This window comes from Microtus ochrogaster, linkage group LG2, assembly GCF_000317375.1.
Source record: "Microtus ochrogaster isolate Prairie Vole_2 linkage group LG2, MicOch1.0, whole genome shotgun sequence".
Taxonomy (NCBI): domain Eukaryota; kingdom Metazoa; phylum Chordata; class Mammalia; order Rodentia; family Cricetidae; genus Microtus; species Microtus ochrogaster.
In genome coordinates, this window is record NC_022028.1 from 4,220,434 (window position 1) to 4,237,458 (window position 17,025).

Genomic DNA, 17,025 nt, shown 5'->3' on the forward strand with positions numbered 1-17,025 from the left:
ATGGCCATACCCCCACAAAGGGGGACAGATATGAGTCCCATCTCCAGGCTAGAGTGCTGTCTTGTTCTTATCTGTCTTCCCTCGATGGTTTGCAATGCAGGTCCTCTGTACGTGCCTGCCGAGTCCCATTTCTAATGAAAGTAGACTTTGTTCTCTGAAGGCAGCTAATCGTGCCCCATGGGCTGTAATCAGGGAGAAGGTATTTAATACAGGGCAGGTGGCAACAGGCGGCCGCATTGACTGGCAGATTGCAACATGGCAATTAGCGAGCTATCACCCTCCTCCCCAGCAGATATGAGGTAGTCTTTCCTCTGGACCGACTTCGGGTAGTGAAAAATGAATGCTATGTAAGAGGAAAGAGACAGTAAGATTAGCTAGGGTGAGGTGGGGGTGGTGAGGAGAGCCCCTTCTGCTACAGGGTTTTGGGTGTCTCCCACTGCGGGTCAGCAGGTTCATCCCAAAGAGGCACAGCCCATGCTGGGTCAGCCAGGGGTTCCACCTGGGCACATGCTGGTAGCCCCCATCCTGAGTCATCCGACCCTGCCTCCTAAGGGTAGTTGGAGTGCAGTTCTTCCCTGCTCATTGCTAGGTTTTTCTCCAAAAGAGTCAGCCTGGCAGCCAGAAGCCACGAGGCCTCACAGGCCAACCTTAGCTGTGGCTTGCTCATGGTGGCCCAGGGGACCTTCTCTTCTTAACACAAGTCTGGAAAACCTTGAGGTAAAGGAGTTGTGGTCAGTGGAGGCTGTAGCTGCTGTTTGAGACTTCTTGGTGAAACTGCTTTGATGTCTTCCAACTTACCTTTTTGTCTTCTCCAATTTGGGGGCCCCCAAACCCAGCTGTTCTTCATGCTTCCCTGGCCTGTTTTCTAGTTCAGGACAGTGGGCTGCCAGGCTTGTTTTCTGTCCAGTGCTGCCCCTTACAGGTTGGATCCAGGGCACTTAGTAGATTGGAAAATTGAAACAAAGGCCCAGGTGTCCCAACATGCTCAAGTATTTATGGACAGAGGGCAGGGAGTGGCACAGATCTGCCTTGGGGAGTAGGGTTGGGGAACCCGGAAGGTTCTCTGGTACATCATCCCTGCTTCCTAGTAGGAGTGTTTCCCTCCTTGTGATACAGACCTGTTGAAGGGGTCTGATAGAGAAGTAACCTTTGACCCCCACCTCCATCCTTAGAGTCCCTATCTGCATTTACTATCTCTATCCTTGTCACACTGAGATCATCCCTTAACTCAGCAAACCAGATTGCCTCTAACCTCAGAGGAGGCGGCACTATCAGGGCAAGAGAGGGCAAGCTATAGGATGTGGTGCCTCAGTGAGGGAGCTCTGCCCACAGATAGAATTACCAAGTGCCTGAATGTGCCCTGCCTGCCCACCGTTCTCATCAGTGCCCTGGTGCCTGGAAGAGAATGTGAGCCTTGGCAGGAAAGTAAAGAAGATGCTCAGGTTGGAGGAAAAGCACACAGCCTGCAGAGTGAAGGGTTCCTTAACCCCGGGCCATGGGGGGAGGACACAGGAAGGCCACAGAGAGCTGGCTTGTGGAAGAGAAGGGAGAAGGCAGCGCTAGCTCCTGGGAGCTCTCCCATCATTATCTAGAAACTCCTGTCTCTTCTTTAGTTCATGGCTCTGCTCCTGCCTTGTTTTCCAGGCGTGCACACCCACTCACACATACCTTTGAGTGTTAGGGCCTGGGTACCTGACTGGTTTAGGACCTTTCAGGGCCCTCTGGAGGACAGCCACAGAGGACTTGTGGTTTCTCTTGTTTGTTTCCCCTTACCCCAGGAATGTGGTGTCCTTTCTGGCCCTCCCAGATTCCTGTGTGGGGAGTCAGCCTGACAGCGTGCTGCTTGTACCCTGTGGGGACACGTTCTGCCTCCTGTCAAAGGGGTGGAGGCTGGTGGCTCGTGCTTCTGCTACTACACCAAGCTTTCCTCCAAACCCAGGCCAGGGACCTTACAGAAGAGGGAGACTACTCCTGCTTCCCCACCCTCCTTTGCCCCCACCCTGATGCCCCAGGCCCTGTTGGAATGTGACAGGAGTCATGGCCAGGGCATGTCCCAACAGTAGGAACACGCTTCAGCCCGTAAGGCCTCCTTCAGCCCCCAGCTCTGTTTGGGTTGATGGGGGTGGGAAGAGATTGTTTTCTTATGCTCAGAAAGCCACCTAGGGTTACTATTTCCTCTGATCAGTGTAGTGCCTGCTGCCCCCATGCTGCCACCCAGTTTATTACAGGTGCTTCTCAGAATCCCAAGAAGCGGAGGGCAAATGCATAGGTGTAGAACAGGCTTTTGCAGTTGGAAAGTATGTTACCCGGGCACTTCAGTGTGCTGGAGCAGCCCTGGACCTGGAAACAGGTCTCGGCTCCCCACACTTGGGTTTACATTTTTTCTTTTTTTTCTTTTCTTTTCTTTTCTTTTCTTTCTTTCTTTCTTTCTTTCTTTCTTTCTTTCTTTTTTTTTTTTTTTTTATGAGACAGGTTTCTCTGTAGCTTTGGAGCCTGTCTGACAGGAACTAGCTCTTTAGACCAGGCTGGCCTTGAACTCAGAGATCTGAGTGCTGGGATTAAAGGCGTGCACCATCATGACCCAGTTGGGTTTATATTTTTCTATTACTTTTATTTTGAGTGTATGTTTATGGGCACATGATGCTGTAGTGCACTGTGGAGGTCATTTCTCTCCTTCGTGTGAGTCCCAGAAGTCAAGCTTGGGTCATCAACCTTGGCAGCAAGCACCTTACTACTGAGCCATCCTGCCAGCCCCACAGTGTTTCCTATACAAGCACACCAGCAGTTTCCGGCCTCAGCTCTGTTGACCTTTTACCTTGCCAGCTCTTTGTTACGGCGGCTGTCCTGTGTGTGGTACTGTGCATGGTAGGATGATTCATCAGTGGATGTCCTGGCCTTGACTTACAGTGGACCTCTTCCTCTACAGATTTTGAAAACTAAAAATGTCTCTACGACATTTGCTAGTTGTTCCTAAGAGAAGTAGGGACAAACTCATCCTGATTGAGTACCATTGCTCCCAATTGCTGAGTTTTGGGTGTTCTTTCTTGGACCTATCTTTGCTCATTGCTAAGCTTATTGACCACCATTGTACACAGAAATGGTCTCTAGACTTCTTGTGGAACTGTTGGTAGGGGCAGTCTCCAGCACCATCGTCATCGTGCTCCTCTTGGGTTCTTGGTAATCTCATTTACAATCTGTGTTCCCGAATTTCCTAGCTGTTTATAGACTCTGAGAAGCCTAGGAGATGAGCAGGACAAATAGGAGGTAGGAATAAAAATAGTGTAGGATGCCGGCAGTGGTGGCTCACACCTGTGATCCCAGCACTTGGGAGGCAGAGGGAATCTCTGAGTTCAAGGCCAGCCTGGTCTTTGGAGAGAGTTCCGTGACAGCCAGGGGTGTTGCACAGATAAACCTGTTTCAAAAAACCAGACAGACAAACAAGCAAACCAGACAGGCAAAAAAGAATAGTAGCAGAACTATTCCAGAATGGAGCATATGGTAAGTTGAGACAGTGAATGCATGCATGTAGACCACAGGTGTTGTCTGGATAAAGGCAGGTACTTGTTACTTCTTTTTTGAGTTGGCTTCGCTATGTAAGCCATGCCACTATCAGGCTACCACCTCTGCCTCTGCTGTGTTCCCCATGCTTGCTGCTTTCTTAGAACCTTCCAGGTCGCACACTGGGCAGGCAGGCGACTGACACCTGGTGTCCACTTTCTTCCCTTCTCTGGTTTCAGGAGCTCTTGGCTAGAGGAAGTGGAGGGGCTGTGGGATGTGGAGAGCCGAAAGCTAACTCCAGGACAGCAGAACAGCGAGAGCTGCCAACGAACAGACGGTATGTGCTGATGAGGCCTGGATCCCCTACTTGTTCTCTTCTGGGAGTCTGGCAGGTGAGGTGGATAGGTGCTCTCTGTTAGTAGGCACTAGTAAGAAAAAGAATGTGTCAGCACTGTTGACAGTGTCCAGAGTGCTCTCAGCGTGGAGACACTCATCTCGGTGCCTGAGCTGGGTCAATACCCCCAGACTTTGGAAGACAAACCTGTATTTAACATTCCCTAAGTACTGGGCACTGTTTTTGTTTAAATAGTTTCCCTGTGGAGCCCAGGTGGGCATTAAATTTAGGGTCCTTTTGCCGTTGCCTTCCCCAGTACATAAAATTACAAATGTATCACTAGCTATTTCTCTATTGAAGCAGGGTTCCAGTGTGTAGGTCTGACTGGCCTGAAACCCACCATGTAGAGACCAGGCCTCACGCTCACAGAGGTCCACCTGTCTCTGCCTTCTCAGTGCTTTCATAGAAAGCATGGGCCACTATACAGCCCCATCTGGCACTGTTCTTTCTGATTTTTTTTGTGGATGTCCTGGAACTTACTCTGTAGACCAGGCTAGCCTTGAACTCACAGAGATCATCTGCTTCTACCTCCCAGTTTCTGGAATTAAAGGCCCGTGCCACCACTGCCTGGCTCAGACACTGTTGGGTTTTTTTTGTTTGTTTTGTTTTGGTTTTTTGTTTGTTTGTTTTTTTGAGACCGGTTTCTATGTAGCTTTGGAGCTTGTAAACCAGGCTGGCCCCGAACTCACAGAGATCCGTCAGGCACTGTTCTTACAGACTGCTACAGTCTTCACAGTAGCCCTGTGAAAGTGGTGCTGCTTTTAGCCTCAGTTTAGAGGTAAAGAGAATTTTACTTTTGAAGCTCTCTGTGGCCACACAAGTATGAACTGTTTCTGAGGTTCTCACCCCACTCGAAGAGCAAGGCCTGCTCACCCCAGGCCTGCCTTTCCCTCCTGTCTGTTCTCCATTGGTGTCTTGCCCTCATCTCCAGCATTCCTCTGGTCGATCCAAAGTCCAGTCCTTCTAATGACTCAGCTGTGGCGCAGGCCCGCCTGCCTGTGTGGTGCTATCTGCAAACATCCTCCAAAGTCCAGTCCTTCTAATGACTCGCTGTGGCGCAGGCCCGCCTGCCTGTGTGGTGCTGTCTGCAAACATCCTCTGATTCCACGGGCTGCTTATAGTTTGCTTTCCATTCATGTATTTAGTGTCAGCATGGTGTGCGTGTGCCACAGTAGCAGGTGCAGAGGCCAGGGCTAGCTTGTGGGGGTGGGCTCTCTTCTTCCATCATGTGGGTTCTGAGCACAGAAGTCAGGATCGTCAGGAGCAGTGAGTGCCTTTACCCACTGATCCATCTTGGGGGCCTTTAAAAGCCTCTTACCCACATCTTTGAGCCTGTGTCTTCCTGGCTTCTCTTGGTAGGTAGACAAGCCTGCACCTTCCAGAATGACCAGTGCTGCCCCTGCTAAGAAACCTTACCGGAAGGCACCTCCAGAGCACCGAGAGCTGCGCCTGGAAATCCCTGTGTCCCAGGTTGAGCAAGAGGTCAGCAAGACTGGTATCTGGCCCTGGCTGGCAGAAGTCAACTGTCAGCTGGCTTCTCAGGCCTGAGATGCTAGTCTTGAGTTAAGGCGAGAGATTTGCATTGCTGGCACGGCTGTGGCACTGCCGGTGGGGTTATCTGTATGTGTTCGTGTCCCAGGGAGCCTTAGCAGAATCGGTCCCACATACTGCAGTTCCTGTAACAGCCAGCCCATGTCCAGGCCCTGGCCGTGGGAAGCTGAACCCAGGCTTCTGTAGTGGAGGAAAGTCATTCAGCCTTGGCTCCATAGGGAGCCTAAGGAGGTGGTGCTCAAGCTTCTTCCTACTAACTGTTCTCCATTGTCACTCGGAAGTCCAGCCCTTCCCACAGCTCTCTTCATAACTTCGTATTTTCTGCCAGAAACCATGTTAGGTTTGCCCATAGGAAGCCTGTGGTCAGTTGCCAGACCCTCCAGTTTTGCTCTCTTCCCCTCATTCTACTGAGCATGGGTGGTTTAGTCAGCTTCTTGTTAGACTTCCTCCCACCCCACAGTGTACAGAGTACGGTCTCAGATGCTGAGCATCAGCTGTGTCATGGCTTCCTGTGGACTGTCTGAGGAGAAAATGCTATGATTTGTTCATTGCAGTTCAGGGAGCATCGGGTAAAACTTGCAATTTTTATGCATTTTGCTTGGTGCTCTGCGTATATATAAATGAGGGAACTATGATTAAGTGAGGTGACGCCCACCAGTGTGTTGCTGAGTAGGTCAGACCCCATTGTCAGGCTAGAGTCCGATTGCCTCCCTGACTACTCATGGCCTGCAGTGCTAAAGTGTCCCTTCTGCATAGCTTGGGCCTGCTCTGGCACTTGGGTCATGACCGTTGTGGGAGTTTGGGAAAGTTGGTGCAGGGGTTTCAAAGCAAGACACAACATGGTTTGGTGGTAGAGGCTTACACTGGAAGATGGTGGCAGTAAGATCAAGAGTTGATAGTGAGTTAGAGTTCAACCTAGGCTCTGTGAGAACCTCCAAACTCAGCAGCCAACAGCCCCATAGCATTTTGCTCCCCAGAGGCTCTTCAGACTTTCAGTGTTTCCACCCCAGCCTCCAAGATCCTTATTCTGTCCATCTCCGTCTGTAGGGGATGCCGTGTTTGGGAGGAGCGTGGTGGATACCTGAGAGGTGCTTTCCAGGAGAGATGGCATGGCTACCTTGTCCTCTTTGAAGATGATTTTAGGACTAAGGGTAGATGTTGGAAGAGGTTCTCGAATTTTCTGATTGGCATGGGAGAGGGCACTGTAAACTCATCCAGAAATTACTGGGTTTCAGCCATTGCTCGAGGGCCCTCGCTCTCTTCTGTGGCACAGCCCTTTTCAGGCCTGTCTGAAGTGCGAGGCAGCCAGGAGCCCAGTAGCTGCAGCTGAGTCTCACTCAGGCTTTTCCTCTTTTTGTCCAGGAGGCCCTGACTGACGCAGAGAGGATGAAGTGAGTACTGACTGCCTGTCACTGTGCTGTGCACTGTGCCCCTTTTCACTCCCTGTGTAGACTATTGGTACTACCACGTTTCTCCTCACATCTGGTCTTCTGACATTCCAACTTCTGACTTTGTGGCACAACGTTGTAACCTGCAGTTGTTCATGTTGAAGAACTATAAATTTGAATTGCAAAACAAACAAAAATTGCAGAAAAAATATTTTATGTAGGTTTGTTATTTTTGTGTTGGGTTGTTTCTATAGGCTCCTTGGCCACATGTGGCCCATGGACTACTCATGCTTAGCAGAGGTAAAGATGGGATGGGGTGTTTTAGGTGTTCTCCCTGGGAAAAGGGTTTTCCTTGATCTGTAGGCTGAGGACCTGCTCTTGCCCAGCTCCTGGCTCTAGAGAGTGACCCACCTGGCCAGCTGCCTCTTAAGGCCCTTCCTGTCAGCATTTGAGGCCTCCTGGAGAATGACTATGTTGGCCTGAATTCCCAAGAGATTAATAATGGAAAAGCCTGATTGTGAAGTGTGGGAACTGGAGCTGCAAGACTTGGTGGCCTGCTGGCCTGGGTGGTAACTGGAGGCAGGTTGGGAGCTGTGACCTTTTGTTCTGACCTAGTATTCTTCTGTATCGGGTGGGGCACTCTGCTTCCACCCCATCCCATCTTCAACCTAAGCCTTGAAGCCAGAGGGCTGTATCTAAAGAGTCTCCCTAGCTAGACTGAAGCTAAAGGGACCCAACCCACCTGCCTGTCCTCTCCTTTCCCAGTCCTGTCTGGTGCTCTAGGGTTAGCTGTCTCTAATGGCTCCCTGTCCGTCCCCCACCCCAGACTTTTGCAGCAGGAAAATGAAGAGCTTCGTCGGCGCTTGGCCTCGGCCACCAGACGCACCGAGGCCTTGGAGCGGGAGCTGGAAATAGGGCAAGACTGCCTGGAACTGGAGTTAGGCCAGAGCCGCGAGGAACTGGACAAGTTTAAAGACAAATTCCGCAGGTGTGGGAATAAGGGGCCAGATATCTCCCCATTCATGGGAGGTCAGCTGGCTGAGCCTCAGATCCCACCTGATTTTATTTAGAAACCCAGGGACTGTCCCAGATCCCCATGTGGAGGAGGGTTTGTAGGGCCTGAAGAACAGGATCTTGACCAAGGCTTTCTGCCTTGTATCCTTCTGTAGGTTGCAGAACAGCTACACAGCTTCCCAGCGGACTAACCAGGAGCTGGAGGACAAGCTGCATACGCTGGTACTGTGCTGGGATGGGCAGTTTGACTGGCACTGTGCTACAGCATAGCAGTGGGCCAGGACTTACCAGGGGGGTGCCATTCACCATGGCGCTTGGGGAGGGTAGGGCAGGGCAGTGTTGGGGAGGGGACTGCAGTGTGCTGTGCCAGTCGGGACTGTCTTAATGCTCACACTGTTTCTCTTCTCTCTTCGTCTCCCCCTCACGCTGCCACCGCTGCTGCTGCATTCTCCTCTCAGGCCTCTCTTAGCCACAGCTGGATTTTTGCAGTTGCGTCTGAGTTTGTGTATTCTTCCCCCTGGTCCTGGCCTCCTTAGTCCATATCAGGGATTGTGGGGCCCTGGCTGTTTCCCTCTGCCCCTCCATTCTTCTCCATCACTGTGAGGCCCAGTTAGTATTCAGTGCTAACTGGGAAAGAGCTAAGGCTGGGGTTCTGCTCATTGCTCTGGCAGAGGTACTGGCTGATAGCAACCCTCAGAGCTTTCCCAGCTTCCAGCTGCAGTGACAGCAAGCCCGGGCCATAGGGACCCGCTAAGGGAACTGAAGATGAGAAATGTACTTGAGCCTGTAGTTCCCTCTGCCCAGCCAGCTAATCTCATAGCGCCCCACTCCTAGCTTATCCTGGAAACAGCTGCTCACACAGGCTTTAGTCCCTGGCTGAAGTTACCGTCTCTGAGACGCCAGTGCCTTCCTTGTCTGGTGCCTAGTGTCCCTTAAGCTCCCTCAAAGGATGGGTAGTTTCTTAGACTGCCTCTGTCCTGGGTTACCGTGGCATCAGGTCCTTCTCAGAATCCCCTCTCCTGAGCAGCCTGCAGAGCAGGAGAAAGGCCAAGTCTCCTCCTGTCTGTCACCGTCTGTCTGCTCTGTCTGCCTTGGCTGCCCTAGCACCTGTGGCCTTGTGTCTGGACTGGAGGTGGTAGAGGGGGTGGGCTGGCTGGGGTCTGGGCTGCCTTTACCACAAGTCTGTGCTTCAGATCAAGAAGGCTGAGATGGATAGAAAGACGCTGGACTGGGAGATTGTGGAGCTGACTAACAAGCTACTGGATGCCAAGAATACCATCAACAAGCTGGAAGAGCTCAATGTATGTACCTGTCAGCGTGACTGCGTCTTATCCCCTTGGGTGGCTTGGGCTCTAAGCAAGTCTGTGTCTACAGGAGCGATACCGGCTGGACTGCAACTTGGCTGTGCAGCTTCTCAAGTGCAACAAATCCCACTTCCGGAACCACAAGTTTGCTGATGTGAGTGACACACCTGCCGGCATCAGTCCTGCCTTTAGGACTCTGATTCCCCTTCCACTTTACTTCCTTTTGCCCCCGGCACCACTGAGGCCCGTTACTAGTGTTGGAACTGCTATTAGTATTCTGTAATACTAATACGACTCTTTGAGTCGTAGGAAGAAGGGGTGGCCAGAGCTAAAGCCCATCTGATCCCACCCTCTCAGGGGCAGAGCCTCTGCCTCCCAGCCTCCAGCCCAAGGCCTCACTGGCCTACAGAACTGAAGGTGTTGACAGGTCTTAGCAGTAGAGCTCATTGACTTCATGTTAAATACCATACCAACTTTTTTCCTCTGTGAAGTGGGGTGTAGAAGTTTAAAAGCTGAGTGCACAGGGTTAACCAGGCTATGGTGACTGTTGTTGACCCTGACGCGCCGGCTGTTTTTGCCATGGGTCAGGCTCTCTGCAGAGGGGCTTATTCCTGTCTCTCCCCCTCCTCTTATTCCAGCTGCCCTGTGAGCTGCAGGACATGGTTAGGAAACATCTGCGGAGTGGTCAAGAGGCTGCCAGCCCCAGCCCTTCTTCCAGCCTGGCCGCAGGGGCTGTGGTGCCTACGTCAGTCATTGCCCGGGTCTTGGAGAAACCGGAGTCTCTCCTGCTCAATTCAGCCCAGTCAGGCAGTGCTGGACGCCCCTTGGCTGAGGATGTCTTTGTGCATGTGGACATGAGTGGGGATGCGCCAGGTGACTCAGCCCCTGGCAGTCGCTCTCCACAACCCAATGGGGAATGCTGCTCTGTGAGCACTGCAGGAGGCTCCCCAGAGGAGGAGCTGCCCCTGCCAGCCTTTGAGAAGTTGAGTCCCTACCCTACCCCTTCTCCGCCACACCCATTGTATCCTGGGCGGAAGGTAATAGAGTTTTCTGAGGACAAGATTCGGATTCCACGCAACAGCCCCCTTCCCAACTGTACTTATGCCACTCGACAGGCCATCTCCCTGAGCCTGGTGGAGGAGGGGAGTGAGCGGGTCCACCGCAGCCCCGTGCCTAGCAGTCCTGCCTCAGCCCAAGGCTCACCCCATCACCAGCCTAGTCCAGCCCCCTCAGCACTCAGTGCCCCAGCCAGCTCTGCCAGCTCTGAAGAGGATCTGCTGGCCAGCTGGCAGCGTGCATTTGTAGACCGCACCCCGCCTCCTGCCGCTGTGGCCCAGCGCACAGCCTTCGGACGCGACGCACTCCCTGAACTACAGCTTCATTTCTCCCCGAGCCACGCTGAGGCCCCACAAACCTCTCCACGCAATGAGAGTGGACTTTTGCTACCAACACAGCCTGACTCTGCCTTTCCCAGGGAAGAGGAAGAGGAAGTGCTGAACCTGCCTGTCAGCCCCGAGGAAGAGCGCCAGAGCCTGTTGCCTGATAATGAGGGCACAGGGGAAGGACCTAGTACTTCCCACATTGATGGCAGGGCCTGGCCACTCCCCAGTTCCAGCCGCCCCCAGCGCAGCCCCAAGAGAATGGGAGTACACCACTTGCACCGCAAGGACAGCCTAACGCAGGCCCAGGAACAGGGCACCCTGCTCAGCTAAGCCCACTTGCCTTCCTGCCACCACCCCTCAGGGCTGCAGACGGCTTCTGAACCCTTTCCTCAGACCTGGGTAGCTGTGTCCTATGTGCGTGAGGCCCACACCAAATCTTGCACCTGCGTCGGCACTGACTGGTACCAGCCTCCTGATTTTTTCCTTTCCTCTTGGGGTGCTTGTTCTCCAAGGGTAGTGAGAGTCCTGAGCGCTTCCCACCATTCAGTCTGCCCAGTTTCCATGGGGAAGCGCCCAGCTTGCCAGTGTTCATTTTCCATTCCTCTTCCGTATCCAAGAGCTTTGGTTGTTAGGGGAGGGTATCACTGAAGCTCCTGACCTCTGATTACTCTTTCTGCTGCATGAGCTCTTAGACGTGGCCCAGCTGGCCCTAGGGACAAGGGTGGACTCACTCAGGGCTCCCCTCTGCTGTTCCCACCATCCCTTCCAGAGAGAGGGTGGGACTTTAGGGGCCACAAGCTAGGCTCCAGGTGAGGCCTGGCCCCCTCTTAACCTTGGCTCTAGACTGTTACTCTGAGATTTGGGAAATTTTTCACATTAATGACTTTTAAAATCAAATAAAGCTTATTTTACAGGTATGGTTTAATTTGCCTTAATGACTTTCTCCTTCCTACTGTAATCCCCGTTCTTATTTTTTATTTTTGAATGGCATCTCATGTAGACCAGGCTGGCCTGGAATTCACAGAACCCTTTGCCCTCTGCCTCCAGTGCTAAAATTAAAGGTGTGACCTACCATGCCTAGCTAGCATTTTTTGAGTGTTTGTGTGCGCACGCATGTGCGCAGACATGCATGCAGGTGGCTGTAGAGGCCAGGGGTTTGGTACTCTGGAACTGGGGTCATGTGTTAGCTGCTGAACACCTGTCCAACACTGGAGTATTTCTAATCCAACTTCTTGTCTTTTCCAGAGACTCCCCTTTAGCCTGTTCTACCTGGCTTCCCTTGGCCAAGGCATGAGGAGGAGGTGTCAGATAACAGCGGGGCTAATATTAAGCTTCCCTGTAGAAGGAGGATTAAGTTCAGCTCAGCTTCTTGCTCCAGTTATCTTCAGGCGTCTGAACTCCCAGGACCCCTAGGTCCTAGACTTAGGCTGACCTCTTAAGAGTCTGAGCTGTAGAGTGCTATCCCCCTAACACTGATTAGTGGTACTGCCAGTCCCTCCCACTGGTCCCCCAGTGACTACAGCTACAAGCCAGGTTGTGCAGTTTATAAAATCTGTTCCGAGCCAGCGGGTTGCAGCCAGAGCTGCCAACAAGTTCAAAGTTCAGTACCCTGGGTTCAAGTCCCATCCCCACCCCATCCCCCAAGGCTGTTGCCCAGTGACAGCTTCCAGAGCCTCCCACCACTGCCAGGAGCTGCCAGAGCCCCAGCCAGGACCTTGCCCTGCCATGTGGAAGAAGGTAGTGGGGACACATACAAATGCAATGATGTGCAGAAGCCCACGTGGAGAGTCACATCTCGGTCTCTGCTAACAGACTGTCCCCTAGTCCTGATGTCATTAGCACCATCTGAGAGCTGGGATCTGTGAAAGGGCAAAGGATGTTCCTTAGTGAGTGTCACAAACATGTAAGCCATGGCCTGGTTTCCCAGCACCATCCCCTTGTTCCAAATCTTCCAGACCTAGCTCTCATCCATTCTCCAGGTTCTTACCGCTGGGGCACATCCAGGAGCTGCCACCCCTCTGGTGGGGAGCAGGCTCCCGGCCTCTCCCCCACTCCTGGGTGTCGACAGCCCCTCCTGCTCCCTCTTCCTCTTCCTCCCCCTCAGAGAGAAGGTCACAGATCTGCTGCTGCAGCTCTGGGCTAATGCTGTTCTCAGCCAACACCAGGCTCCGCAAAGCAGTCGGGTAATTTTCTACCATGTCCAGTAGGGTCTGGGGAAGGGAGAAAAGCACAGGAAAGAATGAACAGGAGAGGTGTGGCTCTGTGGTTAAGAGCAATGGCTGCTCTTCCCAGCACCCACACGGCTGTTCATCGCCATCTAACTCCAGATACAAGCGATGTGACATCACCTTCTGACCTCCATGGGCACCACAGACATATAGGTAAAACATTCATTCACAGAAAATAAATATTAAATTATAAAATTACAACAATGGGGCTGGAGAGATGGCTCAGTGGTTAAGAGCATTGCCTGTTCTTCCAAAGGTCCTGAGTTCAATTCCCAGCAACCACATGGTGGCTCACAACCATCTGTAATGAGATCTAGTGCCCTCTTCTGGCCTGCAGACATACACACAGACAGAATATTATATACATAATAAATAAATATTTAAAAAATAATGAAATAAAATAAAATTAAAACAATGAAGCTGGGTGGTGATGGTGCACACTTGGGAGGCAGAGGCAGGTGGATCTCAGTGAGTTCGAGGCCAGCCTGGTCTACAAAGCAAGTTCCAGGACAGCCAGGACGGTACACAGAGAAACCCTGTCTTGAAAACAACAAAACAAAACAACACAATTTAGGCAGCCTTGGGTCTGTCCCCGGCACGGATTATCTCAGTCTTTCACCTAGTCTCCAAAACATTGCCCTCTCACCTGAGCTGACTGGTTGGTGAGCCCTGTGCCCTCCAAGTCTAGGACTTCTAGGGTACGGCTTGAGGCCACAGCTACAGCCAGCATCCCTGCCACATGGTCACCTAGGGAGACAGCACAAATTCTCAGCTACCTGAGATAACAGAGGTCTGGTAATCCTTAGTCCTGGTCAGGACCACCATGCCTGGCCGGGAGACGCAGGTGAGTGGCCAGGAAGGGAGTGAGATGCATCAGATCCACGGGTTCTGATGGAGGCTTTAACCTACCTGTTGGTCATCTGGCTCCTTTACAAGACCCCTGGGGGTTCTCATTCATCTTCCCTTCATTGCGTGGGGGTTACTATGTGTAGCAACTGGTGGTCTCTGGATGGGGAAGGAGCAGTGAAAATGGAAGGGAATGATCTTAAGCTCACCCAGGGGGTTGTAGTCCAGGTTGAGGACGCGGACTTGGGAGCTGTGGGCCACAGCAATGGCGAGGCGGCTCCAGCCCTTAGGGGTGATGCCAGGGTTGGCACTCAGTGTTAGCTCCTTCAAACCTAGGCAGCAGCAGCAGTGAGAATCCAGGATGGGTGGAGTCAGACCCTTCTCCAGTCCCTTCTCTACCATGCGTCTATGGGATTAGCCTAATGGCTAGGAGACACCTTGCCCCCAACCATAGTAGTCTGGAGCAATTAGGGACCTACTCACGCCTCCCCTGCTTGGATCACCATTGTTTCCACTTGGCTCAGTCCCTGAACTTCTCCCTTCCTAAGAAGGGTAAGAAGGCATTCTTACTGCACCCTCCCAGCTCTCAGCACTGGGCCACACCCCCTTCTCCTCATTCAGCCCCTGCACTCAGAAGGGCCCTGCTCACCAGACTTGGCCCCGTCTGGAGGGAGGAGGCCACAGATGAGGTTGATGGCTTCATCACCCAGCATGCAGTCTCCCAGGTCAAGAGCCACCAGGGCAGGGTGGAGAGCCAGGGCAGGGTTCAGCAAGGCCAGTCCCGCATCCGTCAGTGGGCTCCCGTGCAGGCTGAAGGTTGAGATGAGATTACATTGGAATCACGAGCTTTATCTGAGAAAGCTGCCCTTACCCCGAGACAAGAATGGGAGGAAGAATGGAAATTCTAGATTTGAAGGCGTACGATGGAAAGGGAGTGTGGTTTCTTTCTGTTGTAGGAATTGGTAATGAGAACATTGCACAAGGAACGGTGTGGGCAGTGGACTGGGGAGCTGGCATATATGCTCACGGTGTCTCTGAGATCTTTCAGTGGGAAGGGCTGGGGTGTAGTCTCCGTGGGAGGTGACCCTTCCTCAGAAATGAGGGGTTCACAATGAAGTAACTGGGGATGGGATGGGGAGGAACGACATTCCCTATCAGGAAGAGCTAGGCATTCCAGCTCTCCTGCGGGGCCGAATGTGGAGCAAAGTCTAGAAATGATCCATGTTTCTGGAAGGGTGTGGTGGACCCAGAAGAAAGATGTGTGCATTAGAGGTTGCGAACGCGGGACGGTGGAAAAACAGGTACTGAAAGGTAATGTGGAGATGCAGGAGGTGGTAGGGGGTGCAGTAGCCGGGACCCCCTTGCGAGGGGACACACTCACAAGAGGGACTGGATGGAGCGGTTGGTCCGTAGCGCTTCCGCCAGCTGCTTGATGCGGCTGGGGCTGGACACGACGCCCAGGTTAAGGTTGAGCTGCGCCAGGGATGTGGCTCCAGCTAGGGCCCGACAGATGCGTCCGAAGTCGCGGTCACACAGGCGACAACCGCGCAGCGAGAGCAGGCGCACCGCGTTGTCGCGCAGGCCGCGGCAGATGTCCCGCACCTCAGCGCCTGACAGCGGCTCCCCGGAAATCTGGATGGAGCTGGGCAGCATGGTCCCCACGTCTGGGCCTGGGGGCTGGCACCGGTGTCCCGGCCTGGGCAGAAGTTGGCCCGACTGCGGTCTGGGGCGGGGCAGGGACTGAGGTCTCGATCTCGGTTGGGGTCGTAGCCGGAGCGGAGGCGTCCTTGGCTGTGGCGGGGACGAAGCGAGCCCGGGCCGCGGCGGGAGCGAAAGCAGGCGCGGGCTCGGGATGCGGAGACGCGGAGGAGCGGCGCGGGGGCGGGGGCGGGGGCGGCCCCGGGACAGAGCCGCAGCCGCCCCGCGCTGGTCCTTTCCGTCGCGGCTTTGGAGGCCGCGCCCGCTCTGCGGGCCCCGGGCCCGGCAGCACGGCTCTGGGGGACAGCCGGGGCGGGATGCAGCTCAGCTTAGGCTGCTGCAACGGAGCAGGCGGCGAGTTCCTATAGCAACGGTTGCGTCACTGGCTCTTGCCCCGCCCCTCCCGGTGTGAACCACGCGGCCGGCGCACGATGCTAGTCTTAGGGCGAAGAACTAGGATCCGAGGGCCTGACAGCTTGAAGAGTAGAGGGATTCAGGGTGGAGGCAAGTCACGTTGAGACAGCCTTTGGTGCCATTTCGACTTCTTTTACTTATTCTCCAGTGCTTTTCCATTCTTAAAGTCTAAATCCAGAGATTCTGCGCTGTCTCCAATACCCTGAACAATCAGTCCCTAGGCCCTTTAATCCGTGCCCCGCCCCGCCCCCATAACCCAGTGACGCGAGGCGTAGCCTGCGTGGGGATTCCGGTCCACGGGGACTTCCCGGTCAAATACGGCTGCGCAGGACAGAATCCCTAGGGTAGGGCAGGTGAACCAGCCTTGAAGACGTTTTAATATCCAGGAGAATGGGACTGCCAAAATCAAAGCGTGTCACATCAACCCAAAGCTGTGGGGATCGGTGTGGGGGTGGGGATGTGTAAAGTGACTGGAGCAAAGCGAAATCGAATTTTATCCCTATGATTGCAGTGGGGGCTTCATTTGTGCAACAGGGCAGTATAATAGGAAGAAGTGTCGTTTTTTCCTTTTAAAAAAGTGAGCTAAAAATTGGACTGTGGTGGCACACACCTATAATCCCAGCACTTGGGAGACAGAGGCAGGCAGATCTTAGTGATTTCAAAACCAGCCTGGTCTACAGAGTGAGTTCCAGGATAGACAGAGCTAAGCTACATAAAGAGACTTTGTCTGAAACTCTCCCTAGCCACCCCCCCCCCCAAAAAAAACCCAAACAAACCTAAAACCAAAGAAAAAAAAAAACCAGTAAAGCCAAAAGCCCTCCTCCCTCTGTTAACTATTTGAATTTATGTAAGTATTTTTAAATTATTTTTTTATTTTTGTGCACACTACAGGTGTATAGATGCTTGCAGAAGCCAAAAGGGAGCTAGAGTTACAGGAAAATCTGAGCCAGCCACCTTGGAAGCTGGAACTGAACTACTGAATTCAGGTCCTCTGCAAGAGCAGTGCACTCGTTCCCCGAGCCATCTCTCCAAGCCCCAGGTTTTATTTGTAATTGTGTAGGCACGTGTCTGTGCAGTGAGTGCAGGTGACCTCGGAGATTGCTGGAGCTCCTGGGGCTGGAGGGGAGTTACAAGCAGTTGTGAGCCACCCACCATGGGTGCTGGGAATGGAACTCAAGTTCTCCCAAAAAGCAGCATCTGCTTTTACCCAGCACTCTGAATTTATTTTTATTGAAACAGGGTCTGGCCCTAACTGGCCTGGAACTCACTTTGTAGACCAGGCTGGCCTTGACGTCACAGAGAACCACC

At 53.0% G+C, this 17,025-nt stretch overlaps 2 protein-coding genes across 10 annotated transcripts in view; one reads left to right on the plus strand and one right to left on the minus strand.

Annotated features, from left to right (window-relative positions):
• The window catches only part of Tjap1 (tight junction associated protein 1), a 27,705-nt gene extending 16,264 nt beyond the window's left edge, over positions 1-11,441 (plus strand). For 7 of the 9 annotated variants that reach the window (XM_013350968.2, XM_026785529.1, XM_013350967.2 and 4 more), the window contains 9 exons: positions 3,738-3,835; positions 5,252-5,374; positions 6,806-6,834; positions 7,658-7,819; positions 8,001-8,067; positions 8,304-8,333; positions 9,039-9,146; positions 9,220-9,303; positions 9,788-11,441. In XM_013350968.2, the coding sequence (XP_013206422.1) occupies positions 5,276-5,374; positions 6,806-6,834; positions 7,658-7,819; positions 8,001-8,067; positions 8,304-8,333; positions 9,039-9,146; positions 9,220-9,303; positions 9,788-10,861 (1,653 nt within the window). In that variant the 5' untranslated portion in view covers positions 3,738-3,835; positions 5,252-5,275 and the 3' untranslated portion in view covers positions 10,862-11,441. The remainder of the gene's footprint in view (positions 1-3,737; positions 3,836-5,251; positions 5,375-6,805; positions 6,835-7,657; positions 7,820-8,000; positions 8,068-8,303; positions 8,334-9,038; positions 9,147-9,219; positions 9,304-9,787) is intronic. The other 2 variants (XM_005359762.3, XM_026785532.1) reach the window with 2 other exon arrangements.
• An 85-nt stretch (positions 11,442-11,526) lies between these two features.
• Positions 11,527-15,667, minus strand: Lrrc73 (leucine rich repeat containing 73). Its single transcript, XM_005359760.2, has 6 exons — positions 14,987-15,667; positions 14,255-14,415; positions 13,815-13,937; positions 13,406-13,506; positions 12,519-12,741; positions 11,527-12,390 (listed from the first exon to the last, which is right to left on the minus strand). The coding sequence occupies exons 1-6, from the start codon at positions 15,256-15,258 to the stop codon at positions 12,320-12,322; spliced, it is 951 nt and encodes a 316-aa protein (XP_005359817.1). The 5' UTR covers positions 15,259-15,667; the 3' UTR covers positions 11,527-12,319.
• Between the last annotated feature and the right edge of the window lie 1,358 nt (positions 15,668-17,025).